Raw genomic sequence first — 25,404 nt, forward strand, 5'->3', positions numbered from 1 at the left:
AGCAGTATAATTCTTTTTCAACTTTGAACAAAGTACTTTCATACTTATTGCTTGTTTAGGGGGGGCTGGGACGCTGGAGTTTCTCTTTAATGCTCACATCCGCATTAATATCCTCACATTAATGGGACAGGGACATCTCTTTTTACTTTATCATACCTGTTTCTGCAAATGTATGAAACAGAAAAAGCTCAAATCATCAGGGGTCTTATTAAACCAAGTAAACGGTGGGACATTCTGCTCACCTGTTGGGTTCTTACCATGGCATTTAAAGCAGGCTCCAGTTGAAGCCAAAGAATATCTGGCTGATCTCCAAGCTCCGAGCTATTTCCTCAACAATGCAGTGTTGCTGCCACAGCTGGTGCAATTTCTGATACCGCTCGTGTGAGAGATGCAGAGGGTTCCCACGCCTAAAAAAGAAGTCAATAAAATAAATGATACACTTTTTGCACACTCAGCTGTTGCATTAAAGTACAAAGCCAGTGGCCCATCTTACTTCAGCCCGGGGTCAGTTTCTCCATACTCATCCAGGTAAGGTGCAGGGTATATGCAACCTCTTGTTTTTCCTTCAATAAGGACAACCTTACATTCCCGGATTCTGTTGGAAAAAAAATTCCACAAAAAAAGTTTTAATTTTCAACTGTAATTAAAAATGAGGCCAAATGAAATGGGGATTTCCTTTCTGCATGCCCAATAAAACTAACATTTATAAATGGCCAAAACATCATATTCATACACATTCTTCATGTCACTGGAAATTATATGTTCTAGAAGGAATCCTTAACATATTGGACATATTCCTGCTGGATATCGTAAGAGATAAGAGCTTTTGAACTGTGTTCTGTGTTGGTGGTGAACACATTTAGCCATATGCCAGGGGTTTCAATATTACTGAAGGGCCCGCTTCATTCAAGGGGAGGGTACAATTCTATAAACCCTGCAGGTCTTCTTGAATGAGCCCATGACCCCTTTGTCTTTGATGACATAGATGTTGTTACTGTCTTGGTTCAATTTGTAGACGTAGAGTTCCCCAAACAAATATCATTTGTCCACATATTGGGTGACATACTTAAGGAACATGCAGATGCCAGCTCCACACTGTATGGCGTGTGTAGTGCAAGCGCCCAACTCTTCTCCATTCACCACCTCCTGGCAGCACGTGTTCTGGGAGCAGAGAACCGTGCCGCAGAGCAGACACAAAACCGGATGCTTTCGTTCTGCATCCTTAGACTTTGGACACCTAGAAGGAGCACAGTCAAGAACGCCATTCAATAATACAAAAAAATCTCCAAAGCAAATGCCAGTATCACATTTACTTCCAAGAGTCCTTAAACACACAAACTGTACGAGGAAGAGCATCATGTACCTTAAGGCTGCCTTTTATATTTCCCAATTCTGACAACAGGGAGTAAAGATGGCAGCTCCCATACTATACACATGGGGTATAATTCTGATACATATATTTACTGTATAAACACAGTTCTACTTAATTTGAAAGAAAATCAGCAAATCTGGAAAGAGTTGAAACGTGGTTTAACACTTAAAGGAATATAAATCTTTACTCAGTGGGAATTTAAAGCTGAAAAGTATAGGGACTCGTAGTTAACCTTCTACAAATCTATAGAAATGATTTACAGCATGTATGTGAAGTGTGGAAAATGGCAAAAATGTAGAAAGTCTTTCAAATCACCTAAACTGAGAGGCTTGATTCAGGAGGGAGCTGTAGTCTTCGGGAAGTTTAGTCAATGTGTTGCGTTTCCTTGGATACCTGCAATTCCAGATAATTAAATTATATAAATACTAGCTGATAAATATCAAATACGAAAAAACAACAAATAAAGACTTCAATACCGTTATTGAAAACAATTTTACGTAGGAAATATGTCAAGACATCTAATCCACAGACGATAATGTAGAATTGCTTCACCATGTGCTTGAGTAAAGCAAAATGATTCTTTCCGTCCCATCTCCCACATAGGTTACGATTTGCATAAAAATAAGATCCAAAGCAGCAAATTTTTTTTTCCATATAATCCCTATTAATAAGTCTTTCATTATTGTTACAGATTCTAAGCCACATAGTGCCCTAGTATCAGTAGCCAAATTCACCGGCAACCAGGGTATATTCAATATCTCAAGGTTTCATCTCCGTGACACTATAGCACTATTCCCCATCACTAGGTAGATGGCAGCCAGCTTGGCCAGCATGTATACCAAGAAAGCGAGCGGTGGGCTGGACAGTCATAGCATCTCACACCGATCTTTAAGATTGCTTGGGTGGATTGCTTTAGTGCTTGATATATGCCTGTATTTACACACGTGTAGGTATAACAGTGCAGAGTGTGGCCGCACACATGATTAAGTAGCTTAAAGTGCTAGGGTTGGTTTTCAGCCCCATATCGCTGCCAGATGGCAGAGAATCAGAAAAACATTCAACAATTTTTTCCCGTCAGTCAAAACCCACGTACAGCGCATACTAACCTGAGTGCAGACGTTTTGCCAGAGAGGACGCTCAGCACACGTGAATCAGAACCCAAACTACATAGTGAACAGAGCAAAGTTAATAAGGCAAACCAGGCTACTAGTTAGTGAGCATATTATATCTGCGGGACCATATTTTAAAATACAAGCAAGGAAGCTCACTCCACGTGGTAATAGGCAGGTGCCAGGGCAGATATTTTGTGACATTTTCCAAATAGCCAAACTATAAACAAACTGAACGCAAATGAAATGGGTCCCCATACGGGATCTGTACCTCTGAATCAGTGGTTTCACAACATCCCGATTCTCCTGGAAAAGTAGGAACACGTTGGTAGGCAAACTGAGGTAGCTGCACAGTGCTTCTAGCTGGTCTTCTGACGATACTGGAAGGAAAACGTCATAATGAGAAATTCAAAGTGTCCCATCATCCCTAACGAAAACTGATGACTGAGGGAGAAGAAACGAAACTGGAAGAGCTTGCAATGTCAGCAGCCAACTGAAAGCAGACATAGACCCAAATTAAACTAAAACTTGTGCTTTATATTCATCGATCAGTGTCATTGCTTTCATATAAGCAGTGTCAGACGTCTCAGTTCCCTGTCCTAAACTTACCTCCCATACAACCCCCCCACCCCATTTTCAGGTCCAAAAACAAGAAATTCCAGTAAACAGACCATTTTATGAAGCCAGTGGTGGCCAGAGTGTATCGGTATTCATTATCCCAGAGCCCGCCTAAGTGTGATTAGCAGGTACATATAAATAAGTACAGTACAAGGGTGATATATACTAAGATTTGTCTGTCCTAAACAGTACCTGGTGATTTCAGCGCCTCGGGTGGTGTCACTCCCAGCAAATAATGGAAGAAGAGAGCTGAGCAGCGCAGGTACGGCATGAGCCCCTTCTTCACACAGCCCCAAACATACCAGCCCGGCAGGTCTGCCCAAAAGCAGCTGCAACCATGAAAGTCAGAGAAATTTACTATGTTACAGTAAAAGGTGCATGCGGAGTAACACAAAGAATAACGTGTGAAATCAGTGACCAAGCCTTCTTATAGATATAGACAGTCTTTTTACGGTGACCCAAAATTGGTGAGTTCTATCATAGACATACAGTCTTAAGTTTGTAGAAATACACGAAAAGACCAACAATATAAAACCTACAACAATACTATAATGTGATGCTTATAACACTTAAACAAGTTTTTTCAAATTATTAAAATGTATAGATTAAGGATATTGTACACAAAAGACTATTTAAGCTTTAGAAGAATGGTTAGCTATATTACTACACACTATACCTGTTATATTGGGGGGCAGAAATAGCCAAGCCAGTGAAGCCACACATGGACCTGACCTCTGTGACTGATGCACATGGGAATTGTGTAGCAGGGGCTCCAATCTGTGTTTACCTGCTACTTGACCGTTCAGGCTTTAAGAGACTCGAGACGCACTAAAATATTGTAAACTCAGCACCTGTCTGTGGATTTGTCTAGTTTTCAGATTAGTAAATGGAATATGATATAGTATCATATCTCCAATATAGCGAAAATGATGGAGTTTAAGATGTGAGGTAAAATCCAGAAAAACCTTGAAAACATTGGCGTATCTAGGGAGGTACGGTTACTTATTAAGGCAGAGGAAATTAGATCATAACACAGCTATAACCAAAGCATGCAGGGGAATTTTCAAAATACTGTATTGGGTACCTACCCATTGGTAAATTGACAAAGATCACGGCAAAGACTTGCAGCCATTCGAGCCTCTTCACAGTCTTCTGGGTCTGCAGAAGGCACCGTGTCTGCCAAAAGGTCGGACAGATCAATGTATTATACATGTATGACTTATTCAGCACATGCAAACTTTGGAATCTGGGCAGTTTTGATGGGTGTCATATAATTCATCATCTTTAGCACTAATTCTATTCAGACAAACCCAACCACCTTTCACATGTTGAGGAGGCCGTATAAGAAAGCCACGGTTTAGGGGGCATTATGGGGCCTGGGACTCAATGTTTATGAACACTTGTGCTTTTGAGAATTGCTTCAACCCCCTCACCAGCTAGGGTTCCCATAGCCCAGGGGCGTCCAACCTGCGTCCCTCCAGCTGCTGCAGGACCACATCTCCCATCCTCCTCAGCCAGCCCCTTAGCTGAAAGAGCATTATGGGAGATACAGTCCTGCAGCAGCTGGAGGGCTGCAGGTTGGACGCCCTTGTCATAGCCCCATTAACTGTCTTTAAAAAAATAGATGTGCTGTCCAAAGAGAGGAAGATGGAAAGTCTCAGTGATCCAAAGAAATGTGTATTTAAGGAAAAACAACACTGCAGCGGTCGGCACCACGGTGGACATTTACTGGGGTCTGTGTGGACAATTTAGTTCTATGGATCTTCAGAAACCTGTCTCTGCAACACTGTCAGTTCATTATTGTAATACTGAGTTTTCTCCCAGCAAGTTATGAACACATCTCTCAAATACCTCATACTTTAGCTCTTCATTAGTGCAAAAACAGCACCACCATATTAACTGCTGTTAAGAAACGGTGTTGTTTGGTCATCTTGACAGAGGGGGTCCAATAATGTATGAAATAAAACATGAACTGGCGGCCCACAGGCACTCCATGGAGTACAGCAGGTCCAGCCTCATCATACGGGTGACAGCATAAGGAAGAAAGGACCTTGGCACATGGTTTGCATACAGCGCCAGAAAATAACACGTTCAGGGTTCAATTGTATTCAACAATCATGAACAGAAAAGCATCCAAACTACCTTTGACAGCACATCTTAGACATTCGGCTTTCTAAAAGTTAATTTCCTTTTTAACTTAGTAGCGCTCTGAATCTATTATTAGGGCAAACGGACTATAACAAGTAGTGCAGCAAGTAGTACGAATTCAGAACACCAGCAACAAAAGACGAGAAGGACCTTATTCAATAGAGCTTACAAGAAACTACCTTTTATCCTCTTTTATCAATGCCCAACACAGCAGAAGGTTAGTTTAGTTATAACACAGTTTGCTCTGATTCATTAAAAAATCACCAGTGGCCGATGCAAAGATGATCTGCAAAATATGTGTCATCGTGAGCAGATGGAAGAGGTAGAGGTTGTTGTAAGCAGATATCAGAGGCGAAGGCTGTAGATCTACATTTTCTTCACAGTACAGAGATGGGAATGACAAAACGGAGCCCACCTAAGAAAAAAGATCAATCTTTTGTTACAATCTTTTAAGAACAAATTCTGATCTGTGTCACACGCAAGGCTTTTAATGGACCCTTTTTGTTAAACATTATAAGTAGCGTCAAGGGTATCGCATGATATGGCAGCGACATTTACATGTTCTCGGTATATGCACATTAGAACATCCATAATTACACCAATAAATACAGCAACCTTTCCATCAATTCTAAAGGAGAAAAGCAAGGCAGATTGTTACCAGTAGGTGGAATATGTCCACAGACAGGAAGGACGGGGTGTCTTCCAGTTCCATGTTCGGCAGGAACACTGTTAAAAGGAATTACAAAAACACGTTTTAAAATATGTTGACAAATGTGGTCTTTGAAGTTTAGTTCTAAGTTACTTAATTACCCTTGGAAATGTAGCTGCTGTGGCCTCTCCCCAAGTGGCCTCATCATAAGTGGCTATTTAAGAGTTACACTGGACTATCCAGACATCCATCACTGGTCTTCATGCTTTCATCCAACTACTCCTCTGGCAATCACTAATGTCTGCCATATCTCCTTCTCTTACAGGTATGAATATCCCATATTTCATTTGAACCCCTCATCTCCTGCCGATACCCCTGCTTTACACCCGGTATGTCCGTATCCTGCCTGTCTCCATACTTTGCTGCTATCAAAGGGTTACATTTGGTAAATTAGCTTAATTGCATTTGTTGTGAGCCATGGTATGAAACATCTGCCTCCTGTGTGCAATCACCTTATCTGACCACTTGTGAGGCAGCCCTATAAATTACCAGGCCTCACTTGGAAACAAGCTTTCTTGGTTATGTAGCTGCTGTGGCCTCTCCCCTAGTGGCCTCATCATAAGTGGCTATTTAAGAATAACACAGGAGTTAAACGGGAGGGAAACGACATACCAGCATGGGCGTAGGAACCAGGGGGACGGGGGGATAGATTCCCCCAGTAACTCATGCGGGGGGGACCGTTAATGAAGAAATTCCCCCCAGGGCCGTAGGAACCTCCCCAATAGAAACGGCGCAGGAGGAGAAAAAGCGGTCGTTTTCAGCAACCGCTCGGCGTCCTTCTGTCTCCCCTGCTCCCTGCCGCCACCTGCCTCAACGCTGCCCGACTGCGGTGGTGGGAGCGTGAGGCACCTGTCTCGGTGCCGGCGCTTCATGCTGAGCGCCAGCATATGACGTCATATGCCGGCGCTCAGCAGTGAAGCCGCGCACATCACGGCAGAGCAGCGAGGCAGCACAAGACTGCACGGTAAGTAGCCTACAAAGGGGGTACACACCCATGCATACCAGGTACCACTGCAGAAAGAGGCTACAACACATCATCGGAACCAGATCAACTCATCCCCATCCAAGCCGTGTCTCCTATTGTCTTCGCTTCCCCCTCAACCACCGACTAGCTTGTAAGCTCGGGCAGGGCCCTCTTCTCCTTTTGTACCAGTTTGTTACTGCATGTGAAATTGTTCTACTGACTGTAACAGCGCTGCAGAATCTGCCGGCGCTTTATAAATAAATGTAATGTAATGTACCCTATTTTTGGCTTGCGTTTGCTAACATGTATATGTAGGAGCACTCTATATTGCAATTATCTAGCAGTAGGCTGAGTCACTTGTGAGATTTTCCTCTTTAAATGCAAAATATTAACTTGTGTGAGTTTTTAAAGTCTTTATTTTAGTTTAGGATTCCCAATACACGTATTTGGTAATTCCATCTTCATAAAGAGCAGCCTAACAGATTTAGATATGTTTGCTTAAATAAGTGAAATGTTTTTCAAGAGTAGGGATGGAAATATATAACACATTATATGAAGATATACCTGCCAATAACTGAACCAGATGTTTCTGTAGTGCCGTTGGAGGACATGTTGCCCGTTGGGCTTCAGCAAATTTCACCAAGGCTTTGAGGCATGAGTGCTAAAAACAAGGAAAGCAGAAAAAAAGATGAAGCTTGCATACCCCCTTTTTTTTATAGATACATGGAACTAACTAGTAGATCCATCCCTGTTAAATTGCTGTTGATTTGTTTAGCCTGGATAATGCTGGCTCTGCCACATTGAGACACAAGAGTCGACTTCCACAATGTGACCTTTGAAATTGAATATCTCCAAAACAATTACGTAGATTTCCAAACAAACGAACGAGCAAAAGTATAAGTCAACTGACATGTATACAAAATAATATATTGGAACATTAAAATTAATTTTGACAGCCTTTATTTTAAACAACCACAGGTATAAAAGGCACAACATAAAAACCACCAGGCCTTTAAAACCGGTTGGGGTCTGTTTTAGGGCAGGGCTCGATAAATCCCAGGCGCCAGGTCGCCATGGCGACAGAGAATTTTGTCCTGGCGCCTAGGTTTTGTCAGCCTCTTACATCCATAAAAAAATGTGGATGTAAGAGGCTGAGTAACCACACGGGGGCGCTGCTGCTGTCTGCCCAGGAGTCTGGGCAGACAGCACAGCCACTCAGAGCCCGCCCCCGAGCCTGAGATCACTCCCACGGAGTGATCCTGTAGGCTGAAACTGCCGTTGCTGCAAAACCAGCAATCGTGTTTTCAGCTGCCACAGGCAGCTTCAGGGAAGGAGGTTGTGTGTTGATTGGGTCCCCACACAAGTGTGGGGACCTGACCCAACACCCCCCTGCTGCCTGATCGCTCCATGAGAGCGACAGTGCAGCGTTAACCCCTTCAATGCCGCGATCGCGGCATTTAGGGGTTAATTCCCGTTTTGTACGGGGCTCTGCTGCTGGTGGTCTGCCTGGAAGCCCAGGCAGACCAGCAACAGCAAAAACGAGCCCCCACAAGCCCTTTGATGATTCCTGTAGGCATGGAAGCCTACAGCAGTCATCAAAGACTCCCCTCCCTGCAATGCCTGGTCTATAGACCAGCAATTGAGTCCCAGCTGCCAGAGGCAGCTTCAGGGACAGGGGGAGAAGGTTCTTTGGTCTCCACATGAGTGTGGACACCAGCCCCAACACCCCCCTGCTGCCTGATCGCTCCATGTGCTCCAGTGCAGCGTTAACCCCTTCAATGCCACACTTGTGTATGACACATTCGTGGCATTGCAGGGGTTAACATTTTTCCCCACAAGCTTGTGGGGACTAAATATCAGTCAATGCTGTGCTCCAATGGAACATCAGCATCGAAAGAGTTAAAAAAAAAAAATTAATAATAAAAAAAAAACAGCACTGACCTGAAAGTCCAGGGTGCTTCCAGGTCAAACGCTGTGAGTTTAGTAAGTGGGCTGATGATGATCCGATCACTCCTAACCAACTGTTAGTTTAAAAAAATCCTGGCTCCTAACTTTTTTACCTGGCGCCTAGATTCACAACAAATTTGTCAAGCCCTGTTTTAGGGAGTCTTCTAAACCAGAGATCTACAAATAGTGGGGGCTTTTTGGATCTCTAAAAAAAATCTGTAGGATTAATAGTTTCATACTATTAAATATTGTGGAGAACTCTCTAGTTTAAAATGTCGAGGTGAATGGACTCAACGTTGGCCAATGGTTTTCTCCTAAAGCAGAGAATTTTAAAAAATTATGTCTTTTGTGATTATGCCGATTATATCAAAGCAAAGAAGTGCATAAAATAATTAGAAAACTACAATTTTTTTGGATTAAGTTTTTTGGATGTAAATCCAGACCTACAATCTAATCAACTACTAGAGACGTGGGTTCATTACGAAGACAAGAAGCAGCATTTGCATCTCTAAGCGCATTACAGCAAAGCATCGAACCCTAAGAAGCTTTTATATCTTGGCTTATGACATGCTAAGGCTTTGGCTCCATTCTTTGGGAGAGAAGTCGGCCGCTGACATTGTACATTTACTGTAGATGCATATTTATAAATGTTTTGTTCTCTTACCGAGACAATAAAACATTGTGACAAAATGTCACATTTCCTAGAATCCTCAGCTACATTCCAAAACACTGCAAGAGATCTCCCTGACCTTTTAGAACAAAAATCGCTACTAAAATAACCCATACCAGATATATATATCAAACCCAAAAGAGTATTTTGTACTTAAGTTCTTACATTGTATCTTATTCCCTTTAAGGAAAACTAACGGTTTTATATAAATGTTATACTATATATATATATATATATAATATAGTCACATGGTCAATTACCTGTCGATTCTGCAGAGAACCAAATAAAGGTTTGTCATCGTCCTGTAATAAGCTCTCTGGAACAAGATGACATTGTTTTAGTGATGATTCACAAAAAGAAAATTAAACCCATGTTAAAGTAAACAAGTTTATTGAATTAAAGGTTGATTTTATGAGTTTAAAAACATTAGGATACCGGGGAGGAATTTACTGATGAAGTTTTCAAGTGGCCGCTCACGGAAAACAGTTGATGACATTGATGGTATCGTGTTTTGAATGTAGAAAGATTACCTATGGACTGGATGGTGAAGGCACAAGTGTTCCACGTCATGACAGGTAGACGAGGGTCGGACTCATTAGGAGCAACATTCAGGCCCACGCGGTAAATCGTGGTAGCAAAATGGAGCAGCATTTCTTTTGTACTTGCTGAATAAGTTGGCCTGAAATGAATTAGCAAAACAACAACAAATATATTTATAAGGCCCATGCTACAACACTAATACACAGGGAGCACCGTTACCGACCATCTAACAGGCACCACTAAATGGGTTTTTGCACCGTTATATAGCGCTTTCTGCTCAGATGTAATGTAATGAATGTCACCGCCACTAGGTCAGCGCAGCATAACTTCCTTTGACGTGAAGTGTCCCCATCCTGGTTTAAAGCAAATTCTGGGGAACATGGAACAAATTTATAAGGGGGTAGTAGAAGCATTATTAAACACTCATCTACAGACACCCTCAGAAATCTCATGGTGCTGCCACAACCACAAGGGATTCTGGGTAGGCACATGCAAACAAGGTCAACAATGATCAACTTTTGCCTCTTTATCCACTTCTTACATGGATCCCTTGAAAGTAATTGCCCTCTGTACAAGACAGCCTTTAGACAAAACTCGGGTAAGATCACCGCTCATGGACTGCGGTTTCATCCTTAATGGGACTCATCAGTATGAGGTTGTGATACTGGCTTAATACTTGGGGAAGCACGAGAAATACCACTAACAAAAGTTATGGTGGGTAAAGGTGATGGAAAACCCTTCCACTTAAAATTAAGGGGTAGTAGAAGCATTATTAAACACTCATCTACAGACACCAGACAAGCCAGAAGGCTTCTTTCTTTCCCTCAGAAATCCCATGGTGCTGCCACAACCACAAGGGATTCTGGGTTGGTATAAATTTATAAGTGCAGACTAAGGGGTGGAATGAGTGCACTCGGAAAAATCAAACACTTCCAGGAAGTATTTTATCTGCCGTCAAACATATACACATGACGTCACTGTTGAAGGTAATTAGTCGTATTAGCTGAATCAAAGACACATACAAACATACACTGTATAGATATCTCTGCCACCAGTGTTTTATTATTATAATAAATAATAACGGCAGACTTTTGGATTATGGAACGAGAAATGCAAAGAGAGTTTGGGTCTCAGGCTGACTGGGCAGAGAAGGTTTGTATTGCTAGCTAGAAATTGACAAGAGTCAAAAGAAGTCATCAAACCCAGCCACCCATACCTCCAAGGCTGATGAAGCATCGTGGAAGTCCAAAGTACACAGTGTAAAAGGGTCTTGGGTATCACTATTACTTGTGTAAGGTTACTCACGGGGGCTCTACTCCAAAACTCAGGATGGAGCGGAATTCATTGCTTTGGTCCCCTTGACATTTATAGAATTTGGGTGAAATATATCTGTCTCCTAAAAGGAATAAAAAGGAAATTATATATATCATTCACTTGGACCTCTTTAAGTAGACTTCTTTAAAAAAATTCTAAACGTTTCTAAAAGTTTAGAAACAGATTCAGTGCATCTAAGTGGGTAAACTATATATAATGACAAAAGGTTGCCCCTAGCTGGGTTTTATCTATGGGGTGAAAGAAGCAATTGGCTGTGCCTAAAACCACCCATGAGGGCCTAAGGTGGAAAAAAAGAATTGTCAGACTAGCCTTCCCAAATTGCAAGTTCTTTATAGGGAATATGGACAGAATTGGTCAAAAAGCAGATGGACTCTATAGTTGAAGTGATGTCAGAAAAGATCTATAGTCACATAAGCTTTCGGTATCTCAGAGGTCTCTTCTATGCTGGTCCAATAAAAGGACTGAGGACTACAAGCTCTTCATAGAAGACTTGAGTGTGGCTTGTGACCTATTAAAGAGCCCCCCCTAAGAGGTTGCTATGGTCTGATAATCATTTTCATAAAATGCTAAATAATGTAAGTATTGGGAGCTTCAGGGCGCATTAAATAAGCCATCAGGCAGTAAAGAGGTCTGTACATAAATATGTTGTATTCTTTTACAGGGGTTTGAACGATTTGAGCTGAAATTGTGCTGGCAAAATAATGTAAAGAAACAGTTAAAAAAAGATACCGTTAGTGATTTTCAGATTGTAGCCAGTAATTCTGGCTGCGACCACATCCAACCAGCGGGGAAACGACAGTACTTGGCCAATGACTTCGGCATCAGAGCTGCAGGGAAATAAAAGTAATCGGTTAGAGGACTCTTGTAGGTTCCTCATTCACAAGGGACTCCTGGCCATGGTTCAAAGGTATTTTATTTAAGCAGTGTTCTTTCGATTTAGTGTCAAGCTACAAATCATATCAAGTATAACATGTTATGTTCAAAGTATATACTGTATCTAGGGATGTGTATTGAAAGTAAGCTTGGAGGACTACCTTCCTCCTTGCAGTTCGATCTCATCCATCATATGGAAGCTAATGGTTAAGTATAGGCTGTCAACTTTTAGCATTAGAAGATTCTCCAATGAGTTCCTCTTGAAACTTAAAACTGGAGATAATTTAGAGTAGCATTCCCTAACTCTTAATACAGAGGCTTTCATATGACTTGGGAACAAAGATGGGCTTAATAAATTATTAAAATAAACAAACAAGTAGGACGAGGCAGAGACAAGTCCAGCCTATGGGCTGCCACTTGAGAAACAGCATAAGCAGTCTCAGGAGAAATCACCCCAAAAGCATTAGTAAATTCAGAAATATAAACGTGAGAGGGAACATTGAGGGTTTTATGGAACAGGTGATTCTGATGCAAAGCGAGCAAGATGGTTTTTTCACATTAGTTTAGACAACCAATTAGCAACATAGAAACATAGAAACATCTCGTGGTTACTATGGCGATAATGGCACTTGTCAAACTTTGCACCAGAATCCCTTTTAAAAAACATAGTCCTTTTAGGTATAACTAGATGTTACCTGTTCACTTGATCAGCAACAAGTGGGATGATGGGAATAACAGTGTTACAATGGCACTTGCAGAGAGGACACAAATACTCTCCATTCCCAAGATCGAAGATCAGTTCGACATGAAGCCGCTGCCGCATATTTAGCTGCATAGCCTCGAAATACCTGACGTATACAAGATATGTGATTTGTACATGTAAGTTATGATGAAAACAATTCTGTAACCTTTGGATGATCGATTCCCTTTGACCATCTGGCAAGTTATAAGCAGAAATGCTTAAAAAATTTGTACAATTACTGTATTTCTGCATGTTTTTTTTAGGTAAAGGTTTCTTGGTCCCACAAAGTAATGAAAGGAAAGCAAAACAAAATCATGGTGTCAATGACAAATATCTATCACAAAACTGAAAAACATTTTCATGAATACTTTAATAAGACATATAAAACAAGAGACGACAGGCTGTGAACCTGAGGGGGCCATCCCTTGGAAGACCTGTCACCCATGGAATATTCCAACATGCTTCTGAGAAAAGACACATGTTGCACATACGTATTGGTATAAGAAACCCAGGACGTCCATAATTTCAGCAAGACCTCCTGAATATAGTTATTATGTAGGGCTGCAACTAACGATTATTTTCATAATCGATTAGTTGGCCGATTATTTTTTCGATTAATCGATTAATCGGATAAAAAAAATTAAATTTTTCATTTATTTTAAATTATTTAATAAAGTAACATAGGATGTTAAAAACAAACGGCAGAATAAATTTTTTTTCTTGTTTTTATTTCCCCAACCTGCCCCCCAGTTATGCATATTTGAGCCCAGGCTTGCCACACTGCCCTCCCCGACATGCCACACTGCCCTCCCCACATATGCCTTATATACCCTATATGCCTTATACCCCCAGATTTGTCACTCCGTCCTCCTCAGGTATGCCGTATACCCCCCTGATATGCCATAGTGCCCTCATAGGATTTGCAGACTCGTTCACAGACACAATACTTTTATAAATAAATACAGGATTAATCTTCACTGCCCCCAGGATTTAGATTCCCCTCAGTTTGCCCCCCTTTACCTCTAACTGCACCTTAAATTAACTTTATTAAATTAAATTAACCCTCAGTCCTCAGCATTAAATTAATCCTGAAGAGAAGACCCCATTAACCAAAACTGCCCTAAATTAACCCTGAAGACCCCATCAACCACAACTGCCCCTAAATTAACCCATTAACTATAACTGCCCCTAAATTAACCCTAAACACCCCATCAATCACCACTGCCCCTAAATTAACCCTAAACACCCCATTAACTATAACTGCCCCTAAATTAACCCTAAACACCCCATTAACTATAACTGCCCCTAAGTTAACCCTAAACACCCCATTAACTATAACTGCCCCTAAATTAACCCCCACCTCCCCTAACTTTCAGCAGCCCAAATATTAATTTTCTACTCACAGTTAGATGAGTGTCACAGCCATGGCGATGCTAAAGAAATGGGCGGAGCCAATCGACCGTTTGGCTCCGCCCCTTTCTTCCTCCCTGTAGTCACTGCCGATTGGCCCCGCCCCTTTCTTTCTCCAGCAGCGATTGCAGGGAGGGACTGGAAAAGGAAGTGGGCGGGCCAATCGGCAGTGACTGCTGCTGTGACTCCTGTGAGTCACGGATTATAACACGAGGGGTATTTTTCAGAGCATTTGCCAACGAATTTCATTATCGATTATCATCGATTTTATCGATTAGTTGTCGCAGCCCTATTATTATGATTAAAAAACTAACAAGAGGTGAAATACAGCGCTAACAAAACAGCAAGAAAAGCTCCAAACCAAATACTAAAGGTGGTCTCCCTTGAACACACCCAAAAACAATAAAGTGAAAACATATAGCACTTTATTAGTGCTGCTGTAAAGTGTGAGTTTGATACTGCACCATTTTTCGATCTTACCCATTCTGTAATTAGAGGTTGTGCTATGTATTATTTGTCTTTTTATGTTTCATGTTACGAATTCTAAATATTCGGACAGAAGATCCTTCCACATTCGGATATAAGTATATGTATCCATTTTTTATATTTATTCTTGATACCACAGGGTGTGAACAACACAGTTTTTATATTGATTTAGTGATTTGTTATTAACAGCTCACCTACTCTAAGTTTCATTTTTCACTTCATAGTTATTATGATGCTTATTTGTAAGATGAATCCCCAAAGGAATGCACAGTTCTCCCGGATGGATCTCATGGTGTCTACAGCAAGCAAGAGTGTCTTGTTTTATCTCCAGAACAGGCAGGAGCTAAAGCTCACATGGTCAATCTCTCTTTTTATTTTTGTTGGTACCAAAGCAGGACCAAAGAGATTGTCTCACCAACAACTAACCATCAGTCCAGAAGTGACTGGTGTTTATGCAGGATCTACATAGTGATGCCAGCAGATGAAGAATGTTGCTGTGAGGCAATTGTACAGCACAGATTCAGGAATCTGATCACTATGTTACTGACATGTAGTTTCCCCATTCAGGAGCAGAGGGGTTGTGTTTATGTATCTGTTATGTGCAGATGTGGTGGTAATTATGGTATATATTTCCACAATGTCAGTAGAAAAGGATTTTAAGAAGGAAGGTGCTTCTGCTGGTCGCTCCAACAATCATCTATCTAACCAGGGAGCATCTCCACCTGGGAACCTCTCCGATTTCTCCCCAAGCAATACAAAAATACTGGACGGGAGCCCACTCGGTCTCAGTAAAAGCACTTCTTTTTTTTACGCTTGGCTGATAAAGTAACAAAGTGGGTTTGATGTTTTGGACATGCTGACTGCCTCATGTATTTCGGGCTTATGAATGAGGGCCCCAGTAAGCCTGAAATGCATGAGGTTGTCTGCATTTTGTTGATACGTTCCAGTTTGTTATTTTTTGTGATGGGGAATAAAGTAATGCTTTCACCAAGTAAGCTCCCATCTAGTTTTTTGCATATATAACCAAAATGCCGTTATAGTGGTAATTGTATAATCAGTGAAATTTGCATTTGTTTGATGCTACATGTAAAACTAGAACCCTAGCAAGTGATAAATTATGTGTCATGGTCTCTGTTCACGCACATACATGGGATGCATGCAGGTCTGTAGGTTTATGTGCACATAGCTATTTTTGGTTATATGGCACAGTCATATTCCACTGCGTTGTACAATAAGGTTATATGTAAACAAAAGTCATTTAAATAGACAGAGACAAAAGGTAGGGAGGGTCATTCAGCACACAATCATAAGTTATGACACAACAGAAAGCAACAATATCAGAACTTACTTTTGCCAGCATACGACATGCATTACATGTCCGCAGCTCCCTGTATGCGTCCCACACAGCATCTCGGGGTTTGTAAAAAGTGGATCAAATGATTCTGGGGAAAGAGCTAAAAAATGAATGCAGCTCTCTTAAGGAAAAAAACAGGTAAAATGCTTATGTGGTGGGCTTTCCTTACTATCTCAGTGGATTTGACGGTGTATTTTTTCACTATACCTATACATACTACACAAGGTGTGTTTAACAATAAACATTAATATTACACAAAAATAACATTTATAATGGATTATTACGGTAATTAGATTCCCATCAACAACATGCCCCCCCAATAGAATTTCCTTTTAATCCCATTATTGCTATTGTCTAATACTGTCACAGCTGGACAGGTTGCATCACCCCTAAAAGGTTATTATACACAGTAATTATACAGTAGGATTTAGAGGGGGTTTATGTGGAAGTATGTCTCCTCTAAATGGTGACCATTCTTCAAGGATTTATTTTAGTTAGTTTTTTTATTGGCCTGGCATACAGACGGGGGGGGGGGGTTGGGACCTTCTGGCCACTAACATACACATACTACTACTCAACACACACTTACACACTCTCCCCTGCAAACTCACATACACACTCAATGAAACAGGAATGCTCATTTAAAGTTCACTTGTGCCGTCATATATATATATTGGTGTGGTTTTGGAGTAATACAGAAAAAGCCCAGTTGCTTTGTTGAACTATTTGAAAATAGGCAGTATCTATTGTAGATCTTGTATGGGGTAGGATAAAAAATACAAAGTAAATGCAGGTAATTTGGGTTCTAAATCATCAAGTTGCTTTGCCTTCACACTTCAGCATTGCTCTTAAATTTGTATTAAAAGATAGAAGACATTATTGTCTACCTTCACTTCAAAGATCTATGGAATTCAATTCATTCTACAAGGTTTCAAGGTTTCTGTTATTCTGGCTATGTTAAAATTGTTTGAGGGAGGCTGGCTAGAAAGAACCTTATTATATAGTTCTGGACCATTTTTTGTAGCATTTTACGCTGAATCCACGTGATCCCAATTTTTTACTATATTTAATTGGCTTGATTCTGGCATTTAATTTATTTACCATGTATTTTAACAATTTGAGGCCTTCAGCAACATAATACATATTTTGAGGGATCTGTTGCTCTTCATAGGAAAACACTGATTACCAATTCTAGACAGGAAAAATAAATCTGTATAGCTGTTTAAATACAAAAAAACATTTCCATACCATGAGAGAACTGCAATTGTAGGGGTTTGGTAGAAAGCAGCTGTGCTGGTCGGATCTGAAGATTATGGGACACTACAAGAGACTTGTGCTAAGTAATTCAATTCCACATATAACCAGCAGCAACCTAACAAGAAGTCCTATCTGTGCTTTTTATGTAGTTCCTTTTGTCAACTGCATACTACAGAGAGTCCACATCAACATTTAGCAATGTATGGTCGCAAGGCTAAAATGTAGTAGTCTGCCCTGACTCAATTACAGAACAAGAATGGGTCATCATTTAACATCTTACCTTCAGTGGACACTCACTAAAAAGGTCTATGTTTCTTTTGCATGATAACATTGCTTAGCATAAAAAAAACAAGACAAGAAACAATGACTTGTTTTGTCTGAATATAGCCACGTACCTCCTGAGTGTACATGACTTTTGCCCCGGCACTGGGACAGAGTGGTAGATTTCTGCACACATGCAGTTAGCACCATAGTCGCGCTGTTCAGTCTGACTTCGTGGTCCTCTTGACAGAGGATGCAAGTCAGCACTTCCTGCTCAGGAACACATGGGCCGCGCTTAGGACCCAAGGCAATCTTTGAGCCTTCTTCGGGTGTTGAGCTAAAAAGAAGTCCTTTTATTTAGTACCAATTTCATGACTGGATTTAGAACACTGAAATGAGGATAAAACCATATCAAATGCTACACATTTTAAACATCCTGAAATATGGATAAAATAATTGCAATACTAACAAGATGAAAAGAATGACGTTTGAGGGCTTTTTAATGAGGGAATAGACAGTCATTTGGTTCTTAACGCCCATAGAAACCTATGATTCTACTTCTGAAACAGTATTTTTATGCATGCAAGTATTCTGTAGTAGAACACATGGTATCAATTGGAAAGAAGCAGAAATCCCCTTTCTTTGTGAATATCATTCAGCGCTTTGTAACTTGCGTTGCAAAACTACCATCTGGAAAATGTATTATTTTACACGTTTACAAGTCTCTCACCTCTCCTCCATAGGAGTGGACCTTTCTTGCGCTTCCGGAGTGGTGTCATATAGAAGCTTATTACTTTCAATGAAATTTCTTTGCAGAGCAGACATTTGAGCCATAATCTTTTGCCTGTGAAGTCGTGCCGCCTCTGCTTTCCGTTTACGTTTTTCCTTCTCTACAGGACTCTGTTTTTGAAAGAAAACAAGGGGCAGATACAGAGATCCTCAACATACAATAGCAAAACAACCCAAATGTTCTTTCATATGCCCACTAGGGCCAACGCTTCCTCGAAAGGGCCCATTCAGTGGAGGAACAGGGAAGAGGCTGTCCAAGAAGTATTCCAGGGGGCCTGGTCAACGGAGCTGATACCGGAGGGAGAAGCGGATGAAGACAGAAGAAGAAGCGGAGCTGCGGGAAACGAGACAGGGACACGCAAGCAGTTCCGGAGAAGGTAAGACATTGGGAGAGAGGGAATTTCCCGGGGAGCTGGGAGCTCTGTGTGCCGGCATGGCAGCCCCATGATGAGTGGCAGCCCCATGATGAGTGGCAGCCCCATGATGAGAGGCAGCCCCATGATGAGTGGCACCCAGGTGAATGCCCCTCCACCCCCTAAGTACGCTACTGGAGCCAGTTAATACCAATGTACACTATGTGTGTGAATCTAGAATAATCAAGAAAAAAATGAGCCTTGGTGAAACAACTCATGGGTAATGCCACCTTAAAAGCAGATAAAGCAACCTCTTTGGCCCCCCATTGGTCTTAGAGATTCCTCAAAGTTATATCTGTATAGTGTGTGCTTTATTAAAACACACTTAAGATCATAAGTAACACGTTTCTTATGTGTAATGCTTGTAAAAAAGAGATCGTTGGTAAATATGTCAATTATCAGGGTTCAGGCTTGGTTTTAAATGTCAGATATTTTATGAATCAGGAACTCTGTATTATGACATTTTAGGATTTCACATTATATGCCAATTGCGTACTATGGCGGGCTGAAATCTAATTACAAAGCTTATTTTGTTTTCAAGAAATTCATACTTTAATACACTTTCATTAACTGCAAAAATGACAAGGCTCGATTTTTCTCCCATGTTGCTCTTACCTCGTCAACCGAAAGAACATCAGAAGAAATCGATGCCATTGCGGTCTGGCTGGACTTCTCTCGAAGCCTCTTCACAGTTTCAAACATCTAAAATGAACAAAAAGGCAATCCGTTTTAATGCTGAGTTGTTTGATATTATGTATGTTTGCCTTGGGTTAACAACTGTGGTCTAAGAATATGAGCCTGAAGCACCAATTCCTCCCTCTCAAACTAGCAGAGCTGAAGACGCAATGTCAGGTTTGATGGCAGAGGGTGCACTGATGGTCTTGATGTTCCCCAAAATCAGTGCCTGGTCATATCAGCTCAGCTCCCTTGTGTTTGTTATCATGGGCCATAGAAGAACTACACTTCTGCCAATATGAAAATAAATCCATCTTATGAACTGAAACAAGATTATTTTAGTTACTCACCTGCCGCACCCAGCCGACCATATCTTTTTGAGCCTCCAGCAGGGCAACACACCTCAATTTCTCTAAAAGCGTGAGCACGCTCACAGAGTTCACATCTGCGCTCCCGGCTCCTACACAGGGGAGAAAGAACATACCAATCGAGAAAACTGAAGTGGATGCATTCTTTATATATGATAACTACTCAATGTGTATATAAAGCATTGTATAAGTTACAGAAGCCAAAAAGCAAGATTCAAAACGCATAATAAATAGAGAAATATGAAGAAACTTACATTAAATAAGTGTTTTTCGTTGCATTCATTAATTCAGATGTTGGCAGAACTATACAGGGCCAACTTTTTCGAAAGAGAAGCTCGCTAAAGTTGGTCCATCATAATGCTTAAAGTCAGGTAGGTGAAAAGGTTAATCCTCCTGCAAAGCCCTTATGCATCCTTTGAATGGATAATACCAAATAACAGAACGTGCCAGTGTTGCTCTTTTAGAATATCAAGTCAAAAAAAAATCTTAGCAGAGACAGCAATGCCTTACTTGTTGCCTTGTGATAGAAATCAAATGTTACATCTTCCTCGGCTGCCTTTTGTAGCTGCTGCTTCTCCTCTAGCAAACCCAGGGCAATGAGGTGGAGCACCTATGCAGGCACAAAACAAATATATGTTCATATACCAGGCATGGAGATGCAGCAAAAATCTCAGCGACTTGAACAACATCCCCAAGGGGTAGCAAGGTCCAGGGGTGTAACATGACTCACATGTTACGTTTGTGTCTCCCCGTGCTGGTTCAAAATGGTTTAGAAAGGGCACCGCAATGTCAAAACTATTCTGAACCAGTACAAGGCGACAGGAACAAGGTGTCGCAGGGGCCGCAGCGGACCCCGTCGCAGCTGTGACCACTGCAATACCTGTAGTTACACCACTGGCCTCGCGCCTATCCAAAGCCCACAATGAGGTGTCTATTGTGCTTCCTAGACCATGCTCATAGAAGGTGTTAGACCTCTTTACCTCACCTACAATTCCATGATAGAAGACTTGCAGCACACATTATGTTGTTTCCATGTGGCTATCCTACATTCAGAGTTTAGCCCTTGCTTAAAACAAGTCTCTCCATGTTTTCCAAATACACATAGGTTCTCTTCCAGATATGAAAAAACTACTATTTGAAAGCCTGCTCATTAAAGAGCCCTGACTGTTACCTTCTATCTTTTCATAGAAGAAAGAAAAATGGTAAAAGCAGTCATGAACTGAACTGCCAGCATCTCCTACAAGAGACAAGATCATTGTACCATCTGGATCATGGCTTCTGTCCATGTGTTTGGCTCATCCTCTGTTGCCCTCTGGAGAATTGTTCGGAGTAGATGCATCATGACATCGCAACACAGGAGGTTAATCACATTACGAAAAGCGGGGCTGAATTCTGGAGGGGCTGGTGGAGGCAAAGCTGTACAAGTAAGATAGAAATAAACCCATAAATTCTTTGTGTTAGTGTAAAACTTACAACACTGTTTCTATGGCATTAGAGCGGTTCCAATATCAAGCTCTTACAACAATATCTTAAGTAGCTTTTGTGACCTAAGAACCAAAACTATGCCAAAGCACGCACACAATGCGGGAGCAAGTCTGACAAAGCACCCTGCACCTTTACCTTCAGAGCTATTGTCCTGCTTTCGTCTCTTCTTCTGGGTGTGTTCAGCCTGCAGTAACACACAAAATAATATCCGTATACACACAAACGGTAATAATACACCAGAAGAATGAAGAACACAATACATACATATGTATATATATATATATACACACACATATATATATATATATATATATATATATATATATATATATATATATACACAGTACTGTTCAAAAGTTTTAGGCAGGTGTGAACACATGCTGTAAAGTTAGAACGCTTTCAAAGACATTAATACTTTTTTTTTTTATCATTCCACAAAATGCACAGAAGAGAACAGAAGTGTAATTAAAATCAATAATGGGTGTGACCTGAGCCTTGTCCTGCCCTGCGCACACTCTGCCTACATTGAACATGCTCCGCCCACATTTGCTAATGCTTTCCCAAGTACAACCCTTTCCTATCAGCATGGATGGCACCATGGATGGATTTTTGTGCCTCTGAGAATATAGATCCGCTCACAACAGAAGATTATCACTAGTATGCAAGTACAGACTCTTCCTATACAGAAGAGAATAAATGTAAATATATAGCTCAATATATATAATTAGCACCGTACATAAATGGCTAGTGTTTGTATTACCTACTGAAAGCAGACCGTGCCCTTCATGTATTTATAGGTGACAGGGCCACTTTAAAAGCAACAAAATAGAGTTGGAGCCATGGGCAAACAGGGGGTGCCTTGGGCATATAGGAATAGGTTTGAGTTGAGCTGTGGGTCAAACTTACTGGCTGCATGCTTATTGCTTAATTTAAAGCTTACTCACGGCTTCTTAAAAAAAACAAAAAAAACAAATGAAACAAAACCTCTTGTACGAAGGGCGGCTCTTACCTTACTGCGCTGGGTCTTGGTATAATGATAAAAGAACACATTGAACTGATCGAGGTAATCATCCTTCAGCTCATACACACCATGTCCCGATACCCCAGGTTTCCTGTACGAAGATGACAATTCATTAAGTAACACAACTTTACACAATAACTACTCCACCTGTGTGGTCAAGGTAAAATTGACTACTCCTAATGCTGGCCCAGCAAACTCATACATCTGCACCCAACTTTACCAAGCCATATCCACTTCAAATCCATTAATATCTCATTCCTCATACACTCCGTTCTTTCTATGTTGATTAATAGGTTTGGGGTATTATAGCATTCAATTATATCCTGTTGTGACATATTTATCATTTCAATAGTATATACACACACTTACATATATACACACACATACACATACTTATATACACATTCATACATATGTTGTATTCTGAAGTATTTGTTACACGACTTACTTAAAAGTGGCCACTTTATTGATCACTTTATCCAAACATATGTCGGTGTTTTCCTACAAAATAAATGCATAAATAAACATTATAACAGTTTATCATCTACTGTATTCCGAGGTTCCGTATATTGTCATTAAGGGGCGAACCAATATATATATACCGTATATTCCGGCGTATAAGACGACTTTTTAACCCCAGAAAATCTTCTTAAAAGTCGGGGGTCGTCTTATACTCCGGGTACTAACCGAGTACCGAATACTTACCCAGCCGGAGAGTCCCACGAAGCCACAAATTTCTAGGGGAGGGGTGAGTGGAGAAGCCGCCTCCCCTGGGCCGGTCTTCAGGGCCACGCCGAGGTAGGTGCAAGATCGTGATCTCCCCAACTAGCCCTGATCAGCAGGGCTGGTTGGGGAGATCACGACCTCCCTCTAACTAGCCCGACATTAGGGAGCTCGAGGTCTGGCACTTCAGACCTCGGCTTCCCTGCTCCCTAATCACTACGTGCCGGCTATTGATGCCGAGCGCGGTGATGACCTCATGTCCGGGCGCTCGGCATCAATTGCCGGCGCGTAGTGATGAGCGAGCAGTAAACAGAGGTCTGACATGACAGACCTCGCGCTCCCACGACTGGATGGAAGAAAGAAGATAGAAGTTGAGAAAGGTAAGAGATGGGGAGAAAGGGGTGTGAGTGCAGTGTATGTATGTTGGTGTGAGATGGTCAGTGTGTTTGTGTGTTTGTAAGCTGGTGTATATATATATATATATATATATATATACATACATGTGTGTATATATACGGTATATACATGTGTGTGTATACATGTGTGTGTGTGTGTGTATATATACATGTGTGTGTGTGTATGTATGTATATATATATATATACACACATGTGTGTGTGTCTGTATATATATATATATGTATATACGTGTGTGTGTAAAGGCAGGGGTGTGTAGTGAGGGCAGTGTATAAATGTGTATGTATTGACAGGCGTGTGTGTGTGTTTGTATAACAACCAGCCAATCACCGGTAAGGTACATCGCTTGCCGTGATTGTCACATTAATCCATTAAGACATACTATGATCTTTGCCTCCAATGAATGAAACAGACAGACACATCGAGGATTATGTCTAAAAAGCGATTTCATCAATAAGAGTATTCCGTTGGTTGCTATGGTGATACGACTACCTTTCAAATTTGAGTTCCATAATCCCTTTTTATACACAGGCTCCAATCTGTGTCAGTAGAGATCTTTTTTTATGGCTTTGAGAGGCAATGGGGTGGATTAGTAATTCCCCTTAGCCCGTCCCTGGACAGTTCACCCGGAAGTAAAGCGCGTTTAATGAATGAAATAACTCAAAAAGACACAGACGTACAGTTTCAGGCAAGGCCTTGGCAATTGTGCTGTGGGCCATGGGTTCAATGCAAAGCAGGTGAACGATCTCCCGCATCATGCATTCTTCTGCGGTCACGTCGCTAATGCCGGGAACGTACCTCTCTCCTGAGTGCAGACAGAAAGAGGACGCAATAAACTTCCATTCACTTCAGAGAAATAGATCAGTAGTTAGAACGCATGTGTTTCAAGTCTTTACAGAACATTTTAAGATACCATTATGCTTTTATTTTTTTTTCTTTGACAGGCGAAAGAGATTTATGAATAACTTACCAATTACACAAATCAGAACATCTAGCATTTCTTCAATAAGTATGTTTCTTTGCCTTGCCAGGTCCTGAAACCGGTAAAGTACAATAAGGATTGTGTAAACCGAACAAAGCGAAATTATGTCAACCTTGGGGTCCAATTAATAAGTTCCTGATGCGGTGCGTGGTGGACGATTCCACGCTATGTATCTATCATCGACGAATCTCTAGGTTTCACACTTGAATCACTGCATGAAAGGGAAGACTCTGGGATCTTAATAGAAGGTAAAAATAATTGCTAAGCATCATGGATGATATATAACAGGTGAAGAGCTATCTGCGGGTTACCCCGGCTGTAGAATATTCATCCCAGACACCAAAAACATATATAGTACAAGGACTATATATATAATATATATATATATATATATATATATATATATATATATATATATATATATATATATACACACACACACACACCAGGGAACCAGTTTAAGGTATGACAAACGAATACTGTTCTTTGAGATATTCACTTAATCTGGGCATGTGAGTGAGTGAAAAGTACTATTTTCTCTCCATCATCATTAAAGTTTATAGTGCCCTGAGCAACCCCTAAAATTCCATAAAGCATCCACATTTCCAGTGTTCCCCATTACAATTTTGGAACCGCTCTATTTATCACAGCACGCATGGTTTTCTTCTTCCTCAGTGCCAACCATCTTTCCTTTATTTTCCCTACAACTAAAATAGCAAAAGTATTGCTTGCTGATGGC

General features: G+C 41.0%; 1 protein-coding gene across 1 annotated transcript in view; it reads right to left on the minus strand.

Moving 5' to 3' along the window:
* Nucleotides 1-265: 265 nt before the first annotated feature.
* LOC149273533 (E3 ubiquitin-protein ligase UBR1-like) overlaps nt 266-25,404 on the minus strand; it is a 47,659-nt gene continuing 22,520 nt past the window's right edge. The window contains exons 20-47 of the mRNA XM_089506187.1: nt 24,654-24,717; nt 24,364-24,488; nt 22,995-23,047; nt 22,535-22,637; nt 21,661-21,709; nt 21,302-21,456; nt 20,551-20,650; nt 20,023-20,132; nt 19,586-19,699; nt 18,526-18,680; nt 17,930-18,132; nt 16,272-16,365; nt 12,981-13,133; nt 12,142-12,239; nt 11,383-11,473; nt 10,068-10,216; nt 9,798-9,853; nt 7,485-7,581; nt 5,906-5,973; nt 5,512-5,662; nt 4,188-4,275; nt 3,292-3,428; nt 2,753-2,861; nt 2,479-2,535; nt 1,688-1,765; nt 1,067-1,237; nt 494-595; nt 266-407 (exon numbers count right to left, since the gene is read on the minus strand). Coding sequence (XP_089362313.1) covers nt 266-407; nt 494-595; nt 1,067-1,237; nt 1,688-1,765; nt 2,479-2,535; nt 2,753-2,861; nt 3,292-3,428; nt 4,188-4,275; nt 5,512-5,662; nt 5,906-5,973; nt 7,485-7,581; nt 9,798-9,853; nt 10,068-10,216; nt 11,383-11,473; nt 12,142-12,239; nt 12,981-13,133; nt 16,272-16,365; nt 17,930-18,132; nt 18,526-18,680; nt 19,586-19,699; nt 20,023-20,132; nt 20,551-20,650; nt 21,302-21,456; nt 21,661-21,709; nt 22,535-22,637; nt 22,995-23,047; nt 24,364-24,488; nt 24,654-24,717 — 3,072 coding nt within the window. The remainder of the gene's footprint in view (nt 408-493; nt 596-1,066; nt 1,238-1,687; nt 1,766-2,478; nt 2,536-2,752; nt 2,862-3,291; nt 3,429-4,187; nt 4,276-5,511; nt 5,663-5,905; nt 5,974-7,484; nt 7,582-9,797; nt 9,854-10,067; nt 10,217-11,382; nt 11,474-12,141; nt 12,240-12,980; nt 13,134-16,271; nt 16,366-17,929; nt 18,133-18,525; nt 18,681-19,585; nt 19,700-20,022; nt 20,133-20,550; nt 20,651-21,301; nt 21,457-21,660; nt 21,710-22,534; nt 22,638-22,994; nt 23,048-24,363; nt 24,489-24,653; nt 24,718-25,404) is intronic.

The sequence above is a fragment of the Sceloporus occidentalis genome, unplaced genomic scaffold (assembly GCF_023333645.1).
Source record: "Sceloporus occidentalis isolate IW3139 unplaced genomic scaffold, rSceOcc1.0.p SCAF_369, whole genome shotgun sequence".
NCBI classification, from domain to species: domain Eukaryota; kingdom Metazoa; phylum Chordata; class Lepidosauria; order Squamata; family Phrynosomatidae; genus Sceloporus; species Sceloporus occidentalis.